This window comes from Giraffa tippelskirchi, chromosome 9 (assembly GCF_054371585.1).
Source record: "Giraffa tippelskirchi isolate mGirTip1 chromosome 9, T2T-mGirTip1v1.2.pri, whole genome shotgun sequence".
NCBI classification, from domain to species: domain Eukaryota; kingdom Metazoa; phylum Chordata; class Mammalia; order Artiodactyla; family Giraffidae; genus Giraffa; species Giraffa tippelskirchi.
Window position 1 is genome coordinate 95,860,090 of NC_137283.1, and position 20,756 is coordinate 95,880,845.

Genomic DNA, 20,756 nt, shown 5'->3' on the forward strand with positions numbered 1-20,756 from the left:
GCTCAAATGAAGAGCTCACGTGAAAAATGTTTATGGAAACCAGATATTTTCCTTATATAATAATAATGGTAAAAATGTTTTAGCAGTATAGATGGAGTGACAATAAAAGTTCCTATTCTCTCTTTCTAACTTCCAGATTGCAATCTTCAGCATCAATCTCTGCCCTTAGTTTCCTGAAACTTCAATGAAACCTTTTGACTAAACTTAAAAAAAAAAATGTGTATACATATATAGGGCTTCCCCAATGGCTCAGTGGTAAAGAATCTGCCTTCAATGCAGGAGACATGGGTAGACGTGAGTTTGATCCCTGTGTTGGGACAATTCCGTGCAGGAATAAATGGCAACCCACTCCAGTATTCTTGCTGGGAAAATCCCATTGACATCAGAGCCTGGTGGTCTCAGTCTATAGGGTCAGAAAGAGTCAAACATGACTGAGCACACATTATTATAGACATATATATTGTTTTTATTAAACCAGTCAATCCTAAAGGAAATCAACCCTGAATATTCATTGGAAAGACTGATACTGAAGCTGAAGCTCTAATACTTTGGCCACATGATGCAGAGAGCGAACTCATTGGAAAAGACCCTGATGCTGAGAAATATTGAAGACAGGAGGAGAAGGGGATGACAGAGGATGAATTGGTTGGATCGCATCACCAACTCAATGGACATGAGTTTGAGCAAGCTCTGGGGATTGGTAAAGTACAGGGAAGCCTGGCGGTCCATGTGGTCACAAACAGTTGGACACAACTAAGCGACTGAACAATGTATACATAGAGCCGACTCACTGGAAAAGACCCTGATGCTGGGGAAGATTGAAGACAGAAGGAAAAGAGGACAGCAGAGAGTGGGATGGTTAGATAGCTTCACTGACCTAACGGATATGAGTTTGAGTAAACTCTGGGAGATGATGAAGGACAGGGAAGCCTGGCGTGCTGCAATTCATGGGTTTGCAGAGTTGGACACAACTTAGTAACTGAACAACAACAACATATATACATAAAATATGTCTATGTATATAAGACATATATATCCAGTTATCACTTTGATATGACTAAGAGCAGGCCTCAATATACGTCTCAAAGACAAGCTTCAGTAAAAATGCCCTCTACAAAACAAAGACACTGCGTTCGTAGTGACTAAGTAGCCTAATAAAAGAGATGTTCACCTTAGAAATACTCACCTATCAGTTCCTGCTTTGCATATTCAAGGGTAAAATCCCAGTTGTGTAAGAACAAAAGAAAATTTCCTTGGGAGGCGCTGTGATTTAAGTTCATGAGCATAATTTTAAAATGAGTAAGCTTTTTCTATATGTTACTCTTAATTCTCTGATCAGTTTCACATTATTTTCTCCATTTCAGCAGTGACAAAATTGAGACGAGGTTTTAAGTTATGCCCGAGGTAACAAAACTAAATAAATGAGCTTGCTATTAAAGCTAGATTATACATCCAAGAGCCTTCTTTCCACACTTGCCAAGAATTCCTAAATTGTGCGTTTATCTTGTTAGTGTTTACTTAACACCAAAAGTCAGTAGTTCCAGCATCATGAGAGGGTCCATAGCCCCCTACATGCTGAATGATGATAAGACATTTATATAATTATAAAATTATAAAATTTCATGAACAAGGTAGAAGTTGTTTCTGATTGTACTGTGCACATAGCTGATAAAAATATTCCCCACGACTTTTATTTTTTATAGAAGATCTTTTGATAAGCATCAAGGCTAAAATGATTCCATTTCAAGATTATAGTGGCAATGTGATTGACGGGGAGAAAAACAGGTGTACAGTAAGAAGAAAAACTTTCAAACAGACAGTTCTACATGATGAACAAAATGCCTATGGACCCCATCCTAGGACACTGAATTTTTCTTTAACTCTAGAACCATGGAATTAATCAATTTCTTCTAGGACTACAGATACACAGGAGGGAGCATTTCATCTTTTTATATATTTTTTTGCTCTATATTTCTTTGCCTGTATCTGTTTTGTTCAGTCATTCATTCAACAATATTTATTGATCGTAACACCACCTATTAGATATTTGACCAAATGCTGATATTTGAGTGGTAAACAAGACACAGCTCTTGACCTTATGGAACTTAAAATCAATTACAGTATACAGACAATAAACAAAAATTAAATTTAAAAAAATGTATAACAAAACTTTATATAACATTGAGGCACATAGGAAACATTAAAATAGTGTATGGGATTCCCTGGTGGCTCAGAGGGTAAAGCGTCTGCCTGCAATGTGGGAGACCCAGGTTTGATCCCTGGGCCGGGAAGATCCCTTGGAGAAGGAAATGGCACCCCACTCCAGTATTCTTGCCTGGAAAATTCCATGGACAGTGGGGCCTGGTAATCTACAGTCCATGGAATCACAGAGTCGCACACAACTGAGCAAATCCACTTCTTCCCCAGCTGATGAATGTATTAACTAAAAAAGAGAAATACATGCCAGGGAGTGTGGACGTGCAATAATAGTACCGATAATCACTTTTCACAGGATGTGTATTCAAGTGTTACAGGAAGTAGGGTGTCGATGGCTATGTAATTCTCTATTACAATTCTGCAGTTAAGCAAATGAGCTTTTTTTTAAAAAAAATTGTAACTTTAGAAAATAGACCCTATTAGGCTAAGCCCCAAATAAAGCCAGTTAGCACTATGCCTGATACAAAATTTATACTCAGTAATAGCCCAACCACGAGCTCAGTTTTTCTGCTGTTTGAAAGGAGGAAAGATTGTAATGTACCAGAACCCTTCCATTAATCAAAACAAGAATTTATGCCAACAAAGGAGAACTCTGAGGCTGAGGCAAAATTGTTTAAATAAGGGAAAGGCCTGGGGAATATGAAAATATACAGTTATTACAGTGGTTGGGATAGTGTCATGAAGATAGCTCAAAACACTATCTATGTATTTATCCTATACTTACTTCCCTGGTGGCTCAGAGGTTAAAGCGTCTGCCTCCAACGCGGGAGACCTGGGTTCGATCCCTGGGTTGGGAAGATCCCCTGGAGAAGGAAATGGCAAACCACTCCAGTATTCTTGCCTGGAGAATCCCATGGACGAAGGAGCCTGGTAGGCTACAGTCCACGGGGTCGCAAAGAGTCGGACACGACTGAGCGACTTCCCTTTATGTTGTTAGAATACAGAGTTTCTAGACAAATGCCATTGTCCTAGGACAGTAAGAAGGGACAATACTTTATTTTAATGTGTTTATATTATTATACCAAAGTTAAGGCATTTTTTTATTTTATAAAATTAATAACAAATACTAGTAAAAACAATAATTATACTAGTTTGAAATGATTAAATTAACCACCAGGTGGAGCTCCATGAATTCAATGTATATAGTCAAAAATAGAAAATTGCTTAAATTGTTCAAATTAGGAAAAGTTACAACATATTTTTTTCCTGAGCAATTTTGGCTAATTTCCTTATCTGCAATGCTAAGAGAATTTATGAATCATAATAGATGGCTCTTATTGAAGACAGAATGCCAAATTTCTTGATTAGTGTACTAAAACTTTTCAGTTTTTAATAGAAATTTAAATCAAAGTACTTTTGCTTAAGTTATTTTATAGTTTATTGCAAATACATATTCCATTGTATATTATTTAAAGTATGAAACTATAATTGAAACTGAGAACAAATGAGAAAAATCTAATAAAGCCTGCCTATTATTCCATTTAGTACTGATTTTTTTAAAATGCTTATTTTTTTCCAATTTGTTTGTTTTACCCCAGAACCTGAAATTAAAAAAGATGAAAAGATGTCCAAAGCAGGTAAGGAAACCTTGTAAGATTTACCTTTTAATGTATATTCTGTTTATCATCAACAAAGCTGGTGTTATGATCAGGCTGTCCAAGGCTGAAAACATTGAAAAATACTTGTGTATTTCATATATTTTCATTGTAATAAGTAATAAACAGATGTATGCTAAAATTAATATGGGTTCTGTTTTCTGGTAGCAAATTTTAGTTGTTTGTCCAAGTATTGAACCTATTATTTATCTAGTGGGCAACTGAATACTGTTTTCAGAGTGCTAAGGGGACAATCTGAATTTCAGAGGATGTAGCCAGATTGTGACAAATCCCTAAATCTTATAATTGGTTGAACCTTATGGAATCGCCTACACTTGAACATCTTTTACCTAAAAAACAGTAGTTTCATATGGTTTAACATAAAAGTTCAATCATTTTCTCCCTTACTATTTGAATATCCACATATTTTAGGAGAGGTAATCCATTACTTTACTGACCTTTAATTTGAAAATAGAAATACTTTTAAAAGAGACTTTCTGAAAATGTTTGTGAGTCAAGAAGACAAGAGATTAGCTGGTCATTTTTAAGATGGGTGTTAAAAGTTAGAAGAAGGAACATTATAGAATAAAGGACAGGAAGAAAACACTAAAATTCCTGACAAAAACTTCTTTTAATTACAGTCTTTCTAGGGCTAACTCCATTCCAAATATTTTATATACTATATGAAAATAAAGATGTAAAATATCTATATGAAGATGTTTATGAAGATATTTACACACCTGTATCTACATATGCAAAAGAAGGTTATGTCTATATCTCTCCTTACAGTGAAAGTGATACAGTGTATATGCAGGCATTCATATCAGTTCAGTTCAGTTCAGTCGCTCAGTCGTGTCCAACTCTTTGTGACCCCATGAATTGCAGCATGCCAGACTTCCCTGTCCATCACCAACTCCTGGAGCTTGCTCAAACTCATGTCCATCAAGTCGCTGATGCCATCAAACCATCTTATCCTCTGTTGTCCCCTTCTCCTCTTGCAGTCAATCTTTCCTAACATCAGGGTCTTTTCCAATGAGTCAGCTCTAGGCATCAGGTGACCAAAGTACTGGAGCTTCTGCTTCAGTATCAGTCTTTCCAATGAATATTCAGGACTGATTTCCTTTAGGATAGACTGGTGGGATCTTCTTGCAGTCCAAGGGACTCTCAAGAGTCTTCTCCAAAACCACAGTTCAAAAGCATCTATTCTTTGGCACTCAGCTTTCTTTATGGTCCAACTCTCACATGACCACTGGAAAAACATAGCCTTGACTAGACGGACCCTTATTGACAAAGTAATGTCTCTGCCTTTTAATATACTGTCTAGGTTGGTCATAGCTTTTCTTCCAAGGAGCACACATCTTTTAACTTCACGGCTGCAGTCACCATCTGCAGTGATTTTGGAGCCCAGGAAAATAAACTCTGTCAGTTTCCATTGTTTCCCCGTCTATTTGCCATGAAGTGATGGGACCAGATGCCATGATCTTAGTTTCTTTAATGTTGAGTTTTAAGCCAGCTTCTTCACTCTCTTCTTTCACTTTCATCAAGAGGCTCTTTTATTCCTCTTCACTTTCTGCCAAAGGGTGGTAGTCATCTGCGTATCTGAGGATATTGACATTTCTCCCTGTAGTCTTGATTCCAACTTGTGCTTCATCCAGTCCTGAAATTCATATAATTGGTTTTAAAATATTTGCATATACTCAAGCGCATTTTTACACATTTTAACATACATTTAAGTAATTCTTGTTTCACCATTCCACGTGTAGGTTAAATATCAACCTGAATTATTTTCGTTTGTACGAAAAGTGCTGCCAACATATCAAAAGGAATTGTTTAAGTGTTTTTCTGTTTTTAATGAATGAACATAATCATTTGAGTGACTTTGTAAAATATGAAGGGCTTCCCAGGTGGCACCAGTGGTAAAGAATCCACCTGCCAAGAGACACAAGAGACACGGTTTGATCCTTGTGTCAGGAAGATCCCCTGGAGAGGGAAATGGCACACCACTCCAGTATTCTTGCCTGGAGAATCCCATGGACAGAGGAGTCTGGTGGGCCATAGTCCATGGGGTCACAGACTATATGAGTGACTAAGCCACAGCATAAAATCTGAAAGTATGCATTCTCTGGATGATAAATGAAAAATGAGCAATTTTAAACAGTGAAAAAAGTGCATGATAAGGACAAAATGATACATTGAATCTTAACATCAAAAGTTATAATTGAGCTTTAGATATATCTACAAAAAAGGAAAAGCTATGTATAAAAATTGCTCTCCTATTGTTAGCACATTTACTGTTGTCAGTGAAAAATTGCTGGTCAGTTAAAAGTTGCATCATGTCACCCATTCCTGTAAACAACACTGTATTTAATAAGCCATAAGCTTATTTTACTTTTGATATATAGTGGAAAAAGTAATATATGCACTATAAATTCCCTGTTATTCAGTCAGTCAGTCACTCAGTCGTGTCTGACTCTTTACAACTCCATGTACTGCAGCATGCCAGGCTTCCCTGTCCATCACCAACTCCTGGACTTGCTCAAACGCATGTCCATTGAGTCAGTGATGCCATCCAGCCATCTCATCCTCTGTCGTCCCCTTCTCCTCCTGCCCAATCCTTCCCAGCATCAGGGTCTTTTCCAATGAGTCAGTTCTTCTCTCAGGTGGCCAAAGTATTGGAGTTTCAGCTTCAGCATCAGTCCTTCTAATGAACACTCAGGACTGATCTCCTTTAGGATGGACTGGTTGGATCTCCTTGCAGTCCAAGGGACTCTCAGGAGTCTTCTCTAACACCACAGTTCAAAAGCATCAATTCTTCAGCCCTCAGCTTTCTTTATGGTCCAACTCTCACATCCATACATGACTACTGAAAAAACCATAACTTTGACTAGACGGACCCTTGTTGGCAAAGTAATATAGTTCAGTATATAATAATTAAAACATGCTTGTGCCAGATGGTGCTAATCAATCTAAAATGCTCTTCAGTGCATTTTATATTCCAGGCCCAAACTACACAACAGTCACACCTAAACATAGTATAATTTTTTCCTTTTCTTAGATGAAATAATCACATTAATAAGAAATCCCTTGCACAAACTTTCACATGTTTTTTCATTGGAAAAGACCCTGATGCTGGGAAACTATTGAACGATGGCTCTCAAATAATTAGTTGCATTAGTGAAGAGTCTCTAGGAGTTTAGAGAGAGGGGCATTCCTATAGTCTATACTAATCATTGAAACTTCAGCGAGATGATGGATTAAGCTGGGATTTTAGGAGTATACAAGAGCATCTGATGCAGGAAGGTGACTATAAAGCATGGTGGAAGCCAAGTTTATAGTAGAAAAACATGAATTTTACTCTCTTGCCATTTGCTAAGGATGTGACTTAAATTACTTAATGTTTCTGAGTTTCAATATTTTATCTGTTGAATAAAAGTCATTATACTCACCTGGTAGAGTTGTTGTAAGAAATAGTGTTGATGTTTTCCAGTTGGTTCAGATTCAATAAATGGGAGTTATATTCAAGCGTTAGTCAGAGGCAGGGATGACCGTAACTTGAGAAGAGACAGTGAGGAGAGGACCAAGAACCAAAGGAGATTCCAGGGGCCGCAGAGGAACAGAGGATGCCAAGACTGCAGCAGTGATGTGTAGACATGTGAGTCTGGTTCTGGAAAGCTAGAAAACTGGACTTAGGAAACCAGGATGATTAGAAGGTGAATGAGAAGAGAGTCACATCCTAAGTCTTATAATGCCATGCAGAGTGAAATTCTACATGAAGAATTTTGAATCATAAATTCAACTCAAGAGCTTTGATAGTAATCTAGTATTGTAAAGGCAAGTGAAATTGATAGGGAGAGAGAGGCAGCAATAAGGAAGTGAATTGTTTAAATATTTTTTTATGGCCATGACTAATATCCTGTGTGGAATTATTAGGAATTAAGTTTTTAAAAATCACAGGATCTAGCAACTCATTGAAAAATACTAATAACCTCTTGTTATACACCCTTTTAATTATTTGAGTATATACAATCACAACCACACTCTATAGTGTAATTAATATCACTACTTTTGTAAGTGTCAACCTATTTCACAGGAAAAGGCTAGAAATTGATGACATTAGGTATATATATATAACTCCAAGGTCTCAACCTTGAAAGGATGGAGAAGGTGATCAAAGGTAGAAGTTGCAGAGGAGTTGCAGGTTGGGGGGAGAGAGATGTACTAGCGACACTGGGCAATAGGGAACTTTCACTTTGATTCCTCACACTATGTATCCATAAGTTTAGAGGTTTGGAATTAGAAGTCAAAGCTGATAAGGATTTCTTCAAGAAACCAGAACTTGGAGAGAAAAGAGAAGAGAATGAAGGGCAGCTTCTTGGAAAAGAAAAAGAACAGGTGGAAAAGGAGAGTGTGTTACTTGGAAGATAGGGATACAGTGTATCAGCATCCTAAAGGCCAGACACTTTCAAGAAAAAGCATCAGTAGAAAAATCAATAGTCTTAATGTCACAGGAATGTCAAGAGGCATGATAACTGAGAAAAGCCCTTATATTTAACAAAAATCTGTCATTTTATGACCACTTGAAGAGCATTTTTATTTTTTTATCGACATATAATTGCTTTATAATGTTATGTTAGTTTCTGCTGTACAATGAAATGAATTGGCTATGCTTCCCTGGTGGCTCAGTCAGTAAAAAATCTGCCTGCAATGCAGGAGACCCAGGTTTGATCCCTGGTTCAGAAAGATTCCCTGGAGAAGGAAATGGCAAGCCACTCCAGTATTCTTGCCTGGGAAATCTCATGAACTCCTGGCAGGCTACAGTCCATGGGGTCGCAAGAGTCAGACATAACTTAGTGACTCAACCTACACCATACATACACATCTCTCCCTCGTGGACCTCCCTTCCACCCTGCCCCCATCCCACCCATCTGGATCATCACTAGAAAGCATTTTTAGTAAACTGGTGGAAGTAGCAAGCAGCTTAGAGGAATTAATAAGAGAATTTATAAAGTAGAACACCCCAACTACTTTTTTTCTGGAGTTTGCTGTTAAAAGGAGGCAAAATACTATATTCCAGCAGGTGGAATCAATGAACTGTGTTTGTCGTTTTCATGTTTGTGATAGGGTGGAGCATTCTAGGGAAAGGGGGAGCATGAAATCCAGAGGGAGATACTAATTCCAAGTGAGCTGTCCCAGATCAAGGGTTGGGATACATAATATAGGTGGAGGGCATTAACTTAATGGTGAGGAAGAAAATATACACCGCCCCCCCCCCCACAGCTTTGAGAAAACATTGAAAGGATAGATTAGATTAAAGCCGAGTGTCCGCGAGGATGCCTCTGCTGAGTACTCTTTTGTCCTAAAATCTCTTCTGAAAGGTGACCACTAATGTGTTCATTGCCAAACAGGACATAGTTCCCTTTCTTCATATTATATTGACCTTTAGATAATATCTGACCATGTTCATCATCTCTTAATCCTCAAAGGAAAAAAAAAATCTTTTTATTTGGCATAAACTACAACATTTAACCAACAGAGTAAAAATAAAACAGCAACAAAAGATGGCAACATTTTTTAAAACTGACTCAACATTGTAGCAATTATTTATTTTTGACATGTCATATGGGGCTTCCCTCATGACTCAGATGGTAAGGAATCTGCCTGCAATGCAGGAGACCTGGGTTTCATCCTTGGGTCAGGAAGATCCCATATTATTAGGCACTAGATTCTTTGGTTTTACCCCCTAGTGAAAATGATGGCAAATAGGACATGCATTTTATTAGGTAAGTGGAGAATAGCTAAATATTCTTTTCAGGAAGCAATAGGCATTAATTATAAGTAGTAATGTAATTACAAACAAAAAATATTTGTGTAAGTAATAATTTTTTATTTATCAGGAAAATTAATATTCATAAACAAAGTATTCAGAGTTCTATTACTGCATTTCTAACTGCCTCATCAATATTTTCACATGCTTAATTTGCTTGCACATCATTTTGCTTGAAAACTGAATTTAATATCCTTTACATTCAGTTCAGTTCAGTCGCTCAGTTGTGTCCGACTCTCTGCGACCCCATGAATTGCAGCACGCCAGGCCTCTCTGTCCATCACCAACTCCCGGAGTCCACCCAAACCCATGTTCATCGAGTCGGTGATGCCATCCAACCATCTCATCCTCTGTCGTCCCCTTCTCCTCCTGCCCCCAATCCTACCCAGCATTAGGGTCTTTTCCAATGAGTCCTTTACATTATCTTTATTTTATTTTTTTGTCTCAAAAAATGGAACTCATTGACTCAGAATTCAGTTACACTGACTTAAACATCTGAGTCATTTACAGCTAGCTTCTCCTTTTTCAGAACCCAACATACAGGTAAATGCTAAGTTATATGTCTCCCAAATTTAGTCTCTCCTTTTTTCCCCTCCTGGTAAGATCCTAGTTCTAGTTCTCATCGTCTCTTGCCTGCGTAAATATACAAACCATGATTTAATCATTGTGTTTCCATCTTCACCTCAAAGATCTACTGCAAGCCCATGTTAGTTACATTTTCTAAGTGATATCTCTAGGGGCACAGTGTTAAGTTCATTGCCACTGCATTATGCTGCCCCCAGCGAATTTCTTCGTGTGGCTTCCATTTGTCCAATCTACCACCACAGCCCCACCACAAAGACATTTTGAAAAGATCACCAGATCTATGAATTTTCCTCTATTCAGTGATTTTTTAATATTCTGCTCTCACTTCAGCTCCACATCAAAAGCATCTTACCTGTTTACCTTGCCTCCAATTTTGGCAACTTACTTTTTCCCCCTTTTCTCTATCTGTAAACACACACCATACAGTTCTCCAGCCTTGGTCTTGTTGTACATGTTTTTCTCTAGCATATCGTGTGATAGCCATGTTTGTTGAATGGATTTCTTCTAACTTTGTGTCTCAGCTCCTGTATTATCTTTGCTGTGAGCTATGCAGCCTTCTCCTTCTCAGGGGAGATAGAAAGTCACTCAAAAGCCACCACAGCTACAACAGGTCACCAAAATTATCCTCACGAAAAGGGAAGCATTAGTTAATATTTTTTTAAATCTATTTTTGACATATGTCTAAGCTTCGCAGTATAGCACATGCAAAGACAGTTTTTCAAATGTGAAAGACCAATAGAGGCAAGATGATATAGAGAGAGGAGCTGTAGGACAACAGATATGGAGTGATTTACAACAAATCACAAGTTCCGAGTCTTTGATTCTTTGCTGTTGTTGTTCAGTCACTCAATCATGTCCAGCTCTTTGCGACCCCATGAACTGCAGCATGCGAGGCTCCTCTGTCCTTCAGTCTTCAGGAGTTTGCCCAAACTCATGTCCATTGAGTCAGTCCTACCATCTCATCCTCTGTTGCCCCCTTCTCCTGCCCTCAGTCTTTCCTAGCATCAGGGTCTTTTACCATGAGTTGGCTCTTTACATCAGGTGGCCAAAGTATTAGAGTTTCAGCTTCAACATCAGTCCTTCCAATGAATATTCAGGACTGATTTCCTTTAGGATTAACTGGTTTGATCTCCTTGCAGTCCAAGGGACTCTCAAGAGTCTTCTCCAACACCACAGTTTGAATGCATCAATTCTTCTGTGCTCAGCCTTTTTTATGGTCCAACTGTCACATCTGTACATGACTTCCAGAAAAAAAAAACATAGCTTATTAAATAGAGTTCTCATCAACAATATATTCCATGCGAATCTAACAGACTTATTGTTAAAATCATGTGATATAATATACGTGAAAGTTCCTTCAACAGCTATGAAAGCAGAAAAAAACATGATTATCATCTATACCCTTGATATTCAAAGGGTGGTTCACAAAACAGCATCAGCATCGCCTGGTTGCTTGTTAGAAACGTAGAATCTTAGGTCCCATCAATAACGGCTCGATAAGAATTTGGATTTTTAGCAAGTCCCCGAAGTTATTAGTCTGCACGTTAAAATTTGAGAAAGACTATTACAGAATTCATAGGCGTCTATGATTGCCCTTATCTCCAAGAAAGAAATACATCAAGAAATACATCAATCTGCTCTCCATAAACTTAGCTTATGCAAAGTGCATACGTGCTTTTGAATGGTTGCTTTCTAACTAGCAACAAGGGCCTCACACTTTCTGAGCATTGGTTGGCTTAGGTCATCCAGGAAGTGACTAAATAGTCAGTCATTCCTTTCTCCCAACACCGCACAGGCAAATGGGCACTGCTTGTACATGTGCATTCATTTGAGCTTAAAATAAATAAATAAATAAACTTAATAATAAGTAAATAATAATAATAATAAATAAATAAACTTAAATTTTGCTTGAAGGACATGAATGTCAAGGGTAAGCAGTCTTCTTATTTTACCAGCTGGCTAAGATATTGATACAGTTGGTGAATGACTCAGTCAAAGAAAACAGGATGTCCTCATATCTATCAGTTGTCAAAGTATCTCTGGCCTATATGTTTTAAAGAACTTAGTTCCAATTTGTTGCTGTATTAATTTATGTCTATCATAATGTAATATAAATATATTTCAGTATCTTTTTTAATTTACCATAGTGCAGTAGATCAAAGCTAATACAATTTTTTTTTTAGTGACAACAATGATTTTTAAAAGAAGATAAACTAAATGAGAAAGACTAGAAACAATGTGTTACACTTAGAACAATGAAGATATGCTAACACAAATAATAAATTTATACCCAGGCATTTCTATCTCAAAATATCCTTTTATTTTTTCCCACATCAAGAAGACAAAAAATTCTACTGTAAATTCTTGGGAGAGGAGGCAATCATTGTCTTTCGGGTTAAAAAAAAAAAGTATTAAAATTATGCTGACATGGAAATTTAACTAATCACTGATAAGTGGCATTAGTGATAAATGCTTCTTATATATCCCTACAGACAACCATGCAAATGCAGTAGGTCAACCATTGTTCCTACTGTAAACTAATATTTACTGAGTTGTCAGTAGGTATGTGTCATTATAATATTCTGAAAGGGATTATTACCACAGAGAAATAATAAATTAAGAAAATTGAAATAATTTTTAGCATGTAATTTCAAGGCTGTTTACTGAATGCCAACTAATTCAAATCCTGGAAAATGAAAAAATAACCAATATTGGTGGGACACTTAATCAATGAATCAAGAGGATTTAATCATATACATGCATAATATAATCAGTTCTATAAAATCTTGTGATTTAAGTTTCATATTTTGCTCAAGTGGGCAATGTACCAGAAAAAATATGAAGTGAACTCCCAGGTTACAAAATTCACAGATGGGATGACCTAGCTTCTTTCAACATATTAACGATGACCACTAATACACTCAACTTGATTTCTACGGCAGTGAGCAAACGACTTCCAGTTTCACAAGTTGTCCTATTTGACTTCAAAGTAACATAAAATATAGTTTACCTTCCTTTTGCCAACACATCACAAATAAATTAGGCTGGCCAAACCTGAACAAACTTTTTGGTCAATTCAACATAATCGTTTACTGCCAAATTTCGAGCTTCGCATGCAGTATTATCATTCTATTCTCAGTAAAACATAAATAGAGATGTTGGGGGCAGTGGTGGAAAGAAAAGTTAGAGTGGTGGTACAGCTATTTTGAATTGAAAGCCTAAAGCAATTGTTAGATAAATGTGGATGATACTAACTGATAACAGATTGGGGTAGTAGACTCTGTGTTCCTTCGGGCAGGAACTTGTTGGTTTATTTCATTCGTACGTGTGTCTGAAGTAGTTCCTAGCACATAGTGAGAATTCAGTAAATGTTTTTGAATGAACAAATGTAGTAAGAGTTTAGTTGTTCAGTCAAATGGACCTGGAAGCCTGTCTCCTAATTTGTTAAAATGAGAAAGTGAATTCATGAGGGTTACAGTAAATGTTACAGTATTTTATTGAAAATGCTAGCCTGGGTGTGTTAGCTATAAATTATGCTAATAAATATATGAGACAATTTTCCGGAATTAAAATTTGATGGTCTTTTAAAAGTCTAAGATTTTTTAAGTGATTGGCTTTCAGATGAGCGATTTTTATTTTGTGGAAAAAAGATATAACCATTTTCCTGTTTGACCTTTGGATGTTGACCACTTCTATATTAAAATTTTCTCTTTTTCATTTATAATAATGACTTGAGTACTGTAGTTTAAGTTTTTCTGGTGAAATATGTCTTCTAGAGATTGGGAGATGAAATATGTCTTAGCCAATTCAATCAAGCACAGTCCCATTAGTAACTTCTGAATCAATCTGTGACAGGTACGATTTTTCTCAGCTGGTTGAAAGATTCATGCTCCATGAATCCTAGGAAAGGTCTCTCTATCAACACAAAAAGGAAGAATAATGATGGCTTCGTTTAAAATTACCAAACTCTACTTATGTATTAGTATAAACAAAGCACCACTAATTAGATATTTCATCTTCTTTAGAGATATTTCTTCAATGATATGTATTTTAGACTCCTTAAAAAGACATAATTTTTAGTTTTTATGTTTTCTTCAGAAAGATTTTCTTCCTTCTGTAATTTATGGTAATAAAGAAGGGCTCTTTTTGCCCTTTATGTAAAATTTTCACTGAAAATTCTCCTTCCCAATTTTAACCCACTCCAAAAACTAATTGAGGAAGGTGGTAGTAATGAGATTTGAATTGAGAGCTTTAAGGGTGACAAAAGCAATTCACTAGTGAAGACTTCATTACTTACCACTGAGGAAGCTGATGATCTGTTTTTCTAAATTAAAAAAAAAAAAAACTCAAGAGCTTTTTAGACACTTACCTGTTAAGAAGTCAACTCTATTAGAAAGATTTCTAACTCCAGGCTAATTTGTGAGTTACTCTGATAGAATATTACAAAATTTACAAAAAATTCAGTTTTCTCCCATGTTAATATATTCCTTAGTTTATATTTTCTTTGCTATTCTAAAGTATACTAGTTTTTATTAATTAATTGAGCCTATCCTCAATCTCTTTTTGACCCAAAACATCTTAAGAAAGGAAAATGAGACTATTTATGTGTGTATAGTCAAAATGAAATAATATTAACTACTGTCTCTCCTATTCTCACATCCCTGGTTTCAGAATATAATATTCTAGAGCTCTGGAACTGAAATTGATATGGCCAATAACTAACATGGCAAAAATAATGGTTCCTTTGAGGCCATGCCTGCCAACTTTAAACATGCCTATCCAAATTCAGACATTTTACTGTGTTCTCCTCACAAACCCTCCACCCCTAAACCATGCCCTAATCAATGCCTTGATCTTTAAACTAAGGATTGCATCTCACTGAGCTTACATCATAATGGGGGCTCATTTCTTACTGTCTTATTTTTTCCCCTAAGACCCACTTAAAATATCAGGATGTAATGAAAGGGTGTTTAGGGTAATATAGTTTCAGTTCAGTTCAGTCCAGTCACTCAGTCATGTCCAACTCTTTGCAACCCCATGAACCGCAGCATGCCAGGCTTCCCTGTCCATCATCAGCTCCCAGAGCTTACTCCAATTCATGTCTATCGAGTCGGTGATGCCATCCAACCATCTCATTCTCTGTCGTCCCCTTCTCCTCCCTCCTTCAATCCCTCCCAGCATCAGGGTCTTTTCAAATGAGTCAGTTCTTCTCTCAGGTGGCCAAAGTATTGGAGTTTCAGCTTCAGCATCAGTCCTTCCAATGAATATTCAGGACTGATTTCCTTTAGGATGGACTGGTTGGATCTCCTTGCAGTCCAAGAGACTTTCAAGAGTCTTCTCCAACACCACAGTTCAAAAGCATCAATTCTTCAGCCCTCAGCTTTCTTTATGGTCCAACTCTCACATCCATACATGACTACTGAAAAAATTATAGCTTTGACTAGACGTAACTTTGTTGGCAAAGTAATATAGTTCCGTAAATAATAGTTAAAACATGCTTGTGCCAGGTGATGCTGATCAATCTAAAATGCTCTTCACTGCATTTTATATTCCAGGCCCAAACTACACAGCAGTCACACCTAAACATAGTATAATTTTTTCTTTTCTTAGATGAAATAATCACAACATTAATAAGAAATCCCTTGCACAGACTTTCACATGTTTTTTTATGTATCCCAAAACAAGGTGATCACAATACAATTTGAAAAATATCCTATGTAGAGAAGAAAATGGAAGATTTCTGTTTTGATAATGCTTTATTGCAGAGTCACAGAGTTAAAGAACTCCCTTTTTTTGCAACCCCTTCCCAAATATTTTAGCAGCATCTTCAATGGGTCATCAGTGGGAATGTGTTTAGTGTGTGCATTACTCAAGAGAGTAACCCTCCACTGATACAGAGTTTAGTGATCCCTTGTTCATTAAACACAATTATTGTGGACTATATGTGAGATAATAAACAAGTGCAAAGGACACGAAGGTGAGAGTTTCAGTCCTTGCCTAGTGAATCTCATAGTTTATTTGGGAAAAACAAATGAGTAAATAATTACTAAGTATTACAAATAATGAGACCTGGGTTCGATCCGTGGGTAGGGAAGATCCCCTAAAGGAGAGCATGGCAACACATTCCAGTATTTTTGCCTGGAGAATCCCATGGACAGAGGAGCCTGGCGGGCTACAGTCCATAGTGTCACAGAGTCGGACATGAATGAAGTGACAGCACACACAAGTATTGCAAATAATTACAACGTACAGGACTGATGGTTTACCCTGGATATGGAGAGCACCGATCAGGTAAATTTAACCCACCATGAAAAAAGGTCAAGAAGGGTTTTGTGAGGGAGACAAGAGCTGAGCTGTCTTAATAACTGAGCATGGTATGGTGAAAGGTGGCAAGAAGGGAAAAAGGACATCAGATGAAAAGAAAACTGGAGGATGAAAAGGGTATATTTGAGCCAATAACGGAGGCGCAAACTGAGGAGAAAATAAACAAGTGGAAGTACACTCGAGATATGTTTAGTGAATGAAAGAAACAGGACACTGAACAATTAAATAGGGATGGCAGAGCGTGGAGAAGAATACCGGGTGACTTCTAGCTTCCTGGTTGGAATTGTTGGTGGAATGTGGTACCACTTACAAAGATAGGGAACTTGGTTATAGGAGAGAATAATAGATCATGTTTCATTTTTGAATTTATTAAGTTTGAATTTCCTGTTGATACATACATTTTTCTTTAGAAAGTAGTGGAATAAGTCCATTTATCTCTTTATATTTTTCTCCAACCTTTCAAAGGATAGGTGTCATATCTAGAATTGATACAATTTTCTATGCCCTTTGATTGAGATGAACCTAGCATGGCATTTCAACCAAATCTAATTTCTATGCCTTTCACCAGAATTAAACATTTTTGTAATAATTCAGTTTCAATTAATAGGTAAGTTCTATAGGCTAAGTATTCTTGGGAGACTGAAGTGCTTAACATATACTAAATGCTGGGTCAACACTTGCTGAATGAATGATTGAATAGTTGAATAATTATGGTGTGATATTTATGGTGTGATATCACCACTATATTAAGTTCTACATTAAAAAAAGACTTCAAAATTATTCTGTTACTTCTCTTAACTTTCTATATTGCTTTTCTCTTAACTTCCTCTAATCTGTCATACCTGGTCTTGGTGCAAACAAAACATTTGCTGCTAAATAGTTTCATCAACATCACTTTAATCTCTTTTGAACATTAAGAAGTAGGACTCAAAGGGTCCCTCACCACACATTTAAGGCAAAATATAAACTATATAGGACGCATTGTGAGAACAGATCTCTCAGAGGTAGGATGCTTGAATAACTGAAAAGATTCCATAGAAATTTATTGTTAGTACAGCTTCAATAAGTTTAACGAATTAATTGGTGCCTAGAATATTTAGAACAACGCAAAGCCAATGAAGCTGGAAAAAAAGTGTTTCTGTATATAAATTTCTCTGGATTCATGTATCCATGAAAGTACATAACCACAGTAGACCTTAAAGAACTTTCCAAACACTATAAAAATATACTACTTTTAAATTTAAAGGATGCCATGAACAATATTTTACTTCTTGTTTTCCATAATTCATTTCTCTCTATTATGAAATAAAATTATTCTGGAAATTTAGTTTCAAGTGTTAAAGGCAATTCTTGCTTACCAAATGGTTTCTAGAAGACTAAAAGCTTTTTTTAAAAGCCTTAATTGTATTCTGTTTTCCTGATTTCAGCACTACATAAATAATGCTAACTCTCTCTTTTCATTAAATCTCTAAAAATATATTTGTGAACATTAGATAAATAATACTGTATTATTGTTTCAACCAAGTAACTTTACATAGTACATTTGATAAGTTGCCTCTACAGGAAAAAGTTCATATACAAATCAGAGAAGATTTCCTTTTAGGGTTTTGCAATGTATTTTATATATTTAACATTTATACTTTTCCATTTTAATTTTGATAATTAAAAGTTTTAAAAGTTATTAAAACATGTAGCTAAATAGTGACTTCTAGTAAAATGTAATAGGATCTTTGAACTGATTCAGGCATATATAAAAGTCCTTTTAACATTTCCTTGCCTCCTCCAAATGGCTTGTTTATTCAATATGTATAGCACAAAGTTTAGATATTAATCTTCAAGTCAATTTAAAAGGCAAAGTGCCTGTTAAGTAGTTATTTTGGGCTAAGATATATATCTACAACAGAACCATTTTCTGCTCTGTACTAAATAGCTGTGTAAGAAATATATCTGAAACAAAAATCACTGGTCTTAAAAACAAGGTTTGTTAATCTGCTTTATACTTACAAATGTGCTTCCACAGCAGAAGATCTATCAGGAATTGAGTAAACAGACTTACTAAAGAGCAATAAACCTAAGAGGAGTTAATGCTGCAACATTTCAGGTTGACCATCTAAACTATGTCCCTAGTAAAAGTGATCTAATATTTAGATTTAAATTAATATTTATTGTAAATATATTATTTTAAAACCTGGATGGTATCTTAGAAATCATCTAATCTAACTTTCTACATTTATTTTCTTTTTGGAAAAGGAGGACCAAACCAATTAAATGGCCATGTCAAGGTTCCGCAGTAAATGAGTGTCTGAATGAGAATTAGACCCAACACTTAAGATATCTTATCACTGCCTGTCCCAGTATCCTACAAAATAAATAGTTTCTGATTGTACTAGGTCAAAATTTTATTAATTTTGTCAGATGTTACTTTCAAAATTCCTTTATGTATACATATAGATAGGCTATTTTTTGTTTCATGTATATAATTTTAAAATGCTGTGATTTTTATCATTCATGTGTCTAATATTTTAGAATATGTTGGCTCTTAATTTGTTTACTTTCTTTTTTTTTATTTGTTTAAATATGACCATTTATTCTTTTAAATATATGCATTGTAAGGGTAGAAATGGGAAATACTGCACTGGCATGTTGTTTTTAATACAATTCAATATATTTAGATAATATAGAAAATATAAAAGCTACAATAGAAACAGAAAAAACTAAAATCTCCATAAGTAAAATGAACAGATATGTTTATGTCTGTATATACTTATTATAGTGCTGCTTACTATTTGAAATGTATTCTGTGAATGTGGAGTCAATTACTACTTCCATGAGAATATCAAAGTTACAATGATTTTGTTTTCTTTGTAAAAATAAAATATTCTCATTTTATATGAATTTGATCTCACATCACACTTTCCAGATCTCAGTCACAAACATCTGAGTAGAATATTGCTGTCATCTACATTGAAAAGTTGACACACTATAATCAACATAAGCATATTCTTTTTTTAGCTTATCCATTTATATTGCAGTCGATTGAAGGCTTTCTCTGATTTTAATTTAACTATGTTTGCTGAAATATAACATACACCATTAGCTGTAATTCAGAATTGTAAAAAAAAAAAATAACCCTAGTTTTTTGTTAAATAAATGCTATTAACAAATGTAGTCATGGTTATCAAACAATGGTTCTCAAACTTCAACATGTGTAAGATACACCTGATGGGCTGGCCTACCTCTAGAGCTTATGACTCTGAAGGTCAGGGATGGGACTAAGAATTTACATTTTGAAATTCCCAGGTGGTGTTGCTGTTTGAAAACCACTGCCTTAATGCAATTCTCCTCCAAAAATCATTCTACACTTGTCCTTATGTTTATTGCAGCCTAAATATGGACCTTAGGAAATATATAGGCTTAGACCATGTATAAACAGACATTTACATGTGTTTTATTTGTTCATATATCTGCAAGTGTGTTTGCCTGTGAAGTATCATCAGATTTTAAACTGGTATTATATAGTCATAACTGAATGTATACGATCAAGAAAGTAGGAATGTAAAAGAGCTAAAGAATATTTAGGACTGACATTAGCAAGGTGGTGATACAGAAATTTCTAATGTTCATTTCCTCTCAAGAAACTTCAATCCAAACAACTATCTGTGTATGAAAATAACTTCACAAGAGCCAAGGATTCTGGGTGAGGGATTAAAACACCTGAGTGAAGCAAAGAAATAAGTAAAGATACACTGAGGAGCATGGGAAAAATAGATCTACCTTCCCTGCATTCCCCTTCCCCAAGCCTGGGCAGCGCATCCTCATAGGAGAAGAGTCAAATGAGTGGCCAGTCTCACCACTGACCCCAGAGCTGCTCTGAATAATCAATAGGATTTAGCCAGATGAAGAAGGAAGATGAATGTTCTAGACAGTACATTGTGCTTAACAATGATCATGATATCCAAAACGTAATGTCAACACATAAAGAGGAAAAGTTGTGCAACCATATCAGGTAATGCTTTCTGAGGAAAAGATAGCTGAACCCTAATAAAAAAAATGGAGGGAAGAAAACTCTGATAGAAAAAAATCAAGAAATGAAAATGTTTCCATAAATGTGAGATATTCCCTTTATAAAATGTAAAGTAGATAATTCAGTATCAAGATGTCAGTTCTTCCCAACTTGATCTATAGATTCAGTGCAATTTCCATTAAAATCT

At 35.8% G+C, this 20,756-nt stretch overlaps 1 protein-coding gene across 50 annotated transcripts in view; it reads left to right on the plus strand.

The window, feature by feature from the left end:
• Window positions 1–20,756, plus strand: part of TRDN (triadin) — a 408,839-nt gene that overhangs the window by 341,765 nt on the left and 46,318 nt on the right. For all 50 annotated transcript variants that reach the window (XR_014065592.1, XR_014065597.1, XR_014065600.1 and 47 more), the window contains one exon: window positions 3,756–3,794. Coding sequence is in view for 41 of the 50 variants with exons in the window: in XM_081530502.1 (XP_081386628.1) it covers window positions 3,756–3,794 (39 nt within the window). In the remaining 9 variants the exon portion in view is untranslated. The remainder of the gene's footprint in view (window positions 1–3,755; window positions 3,795–20,756) is intronic.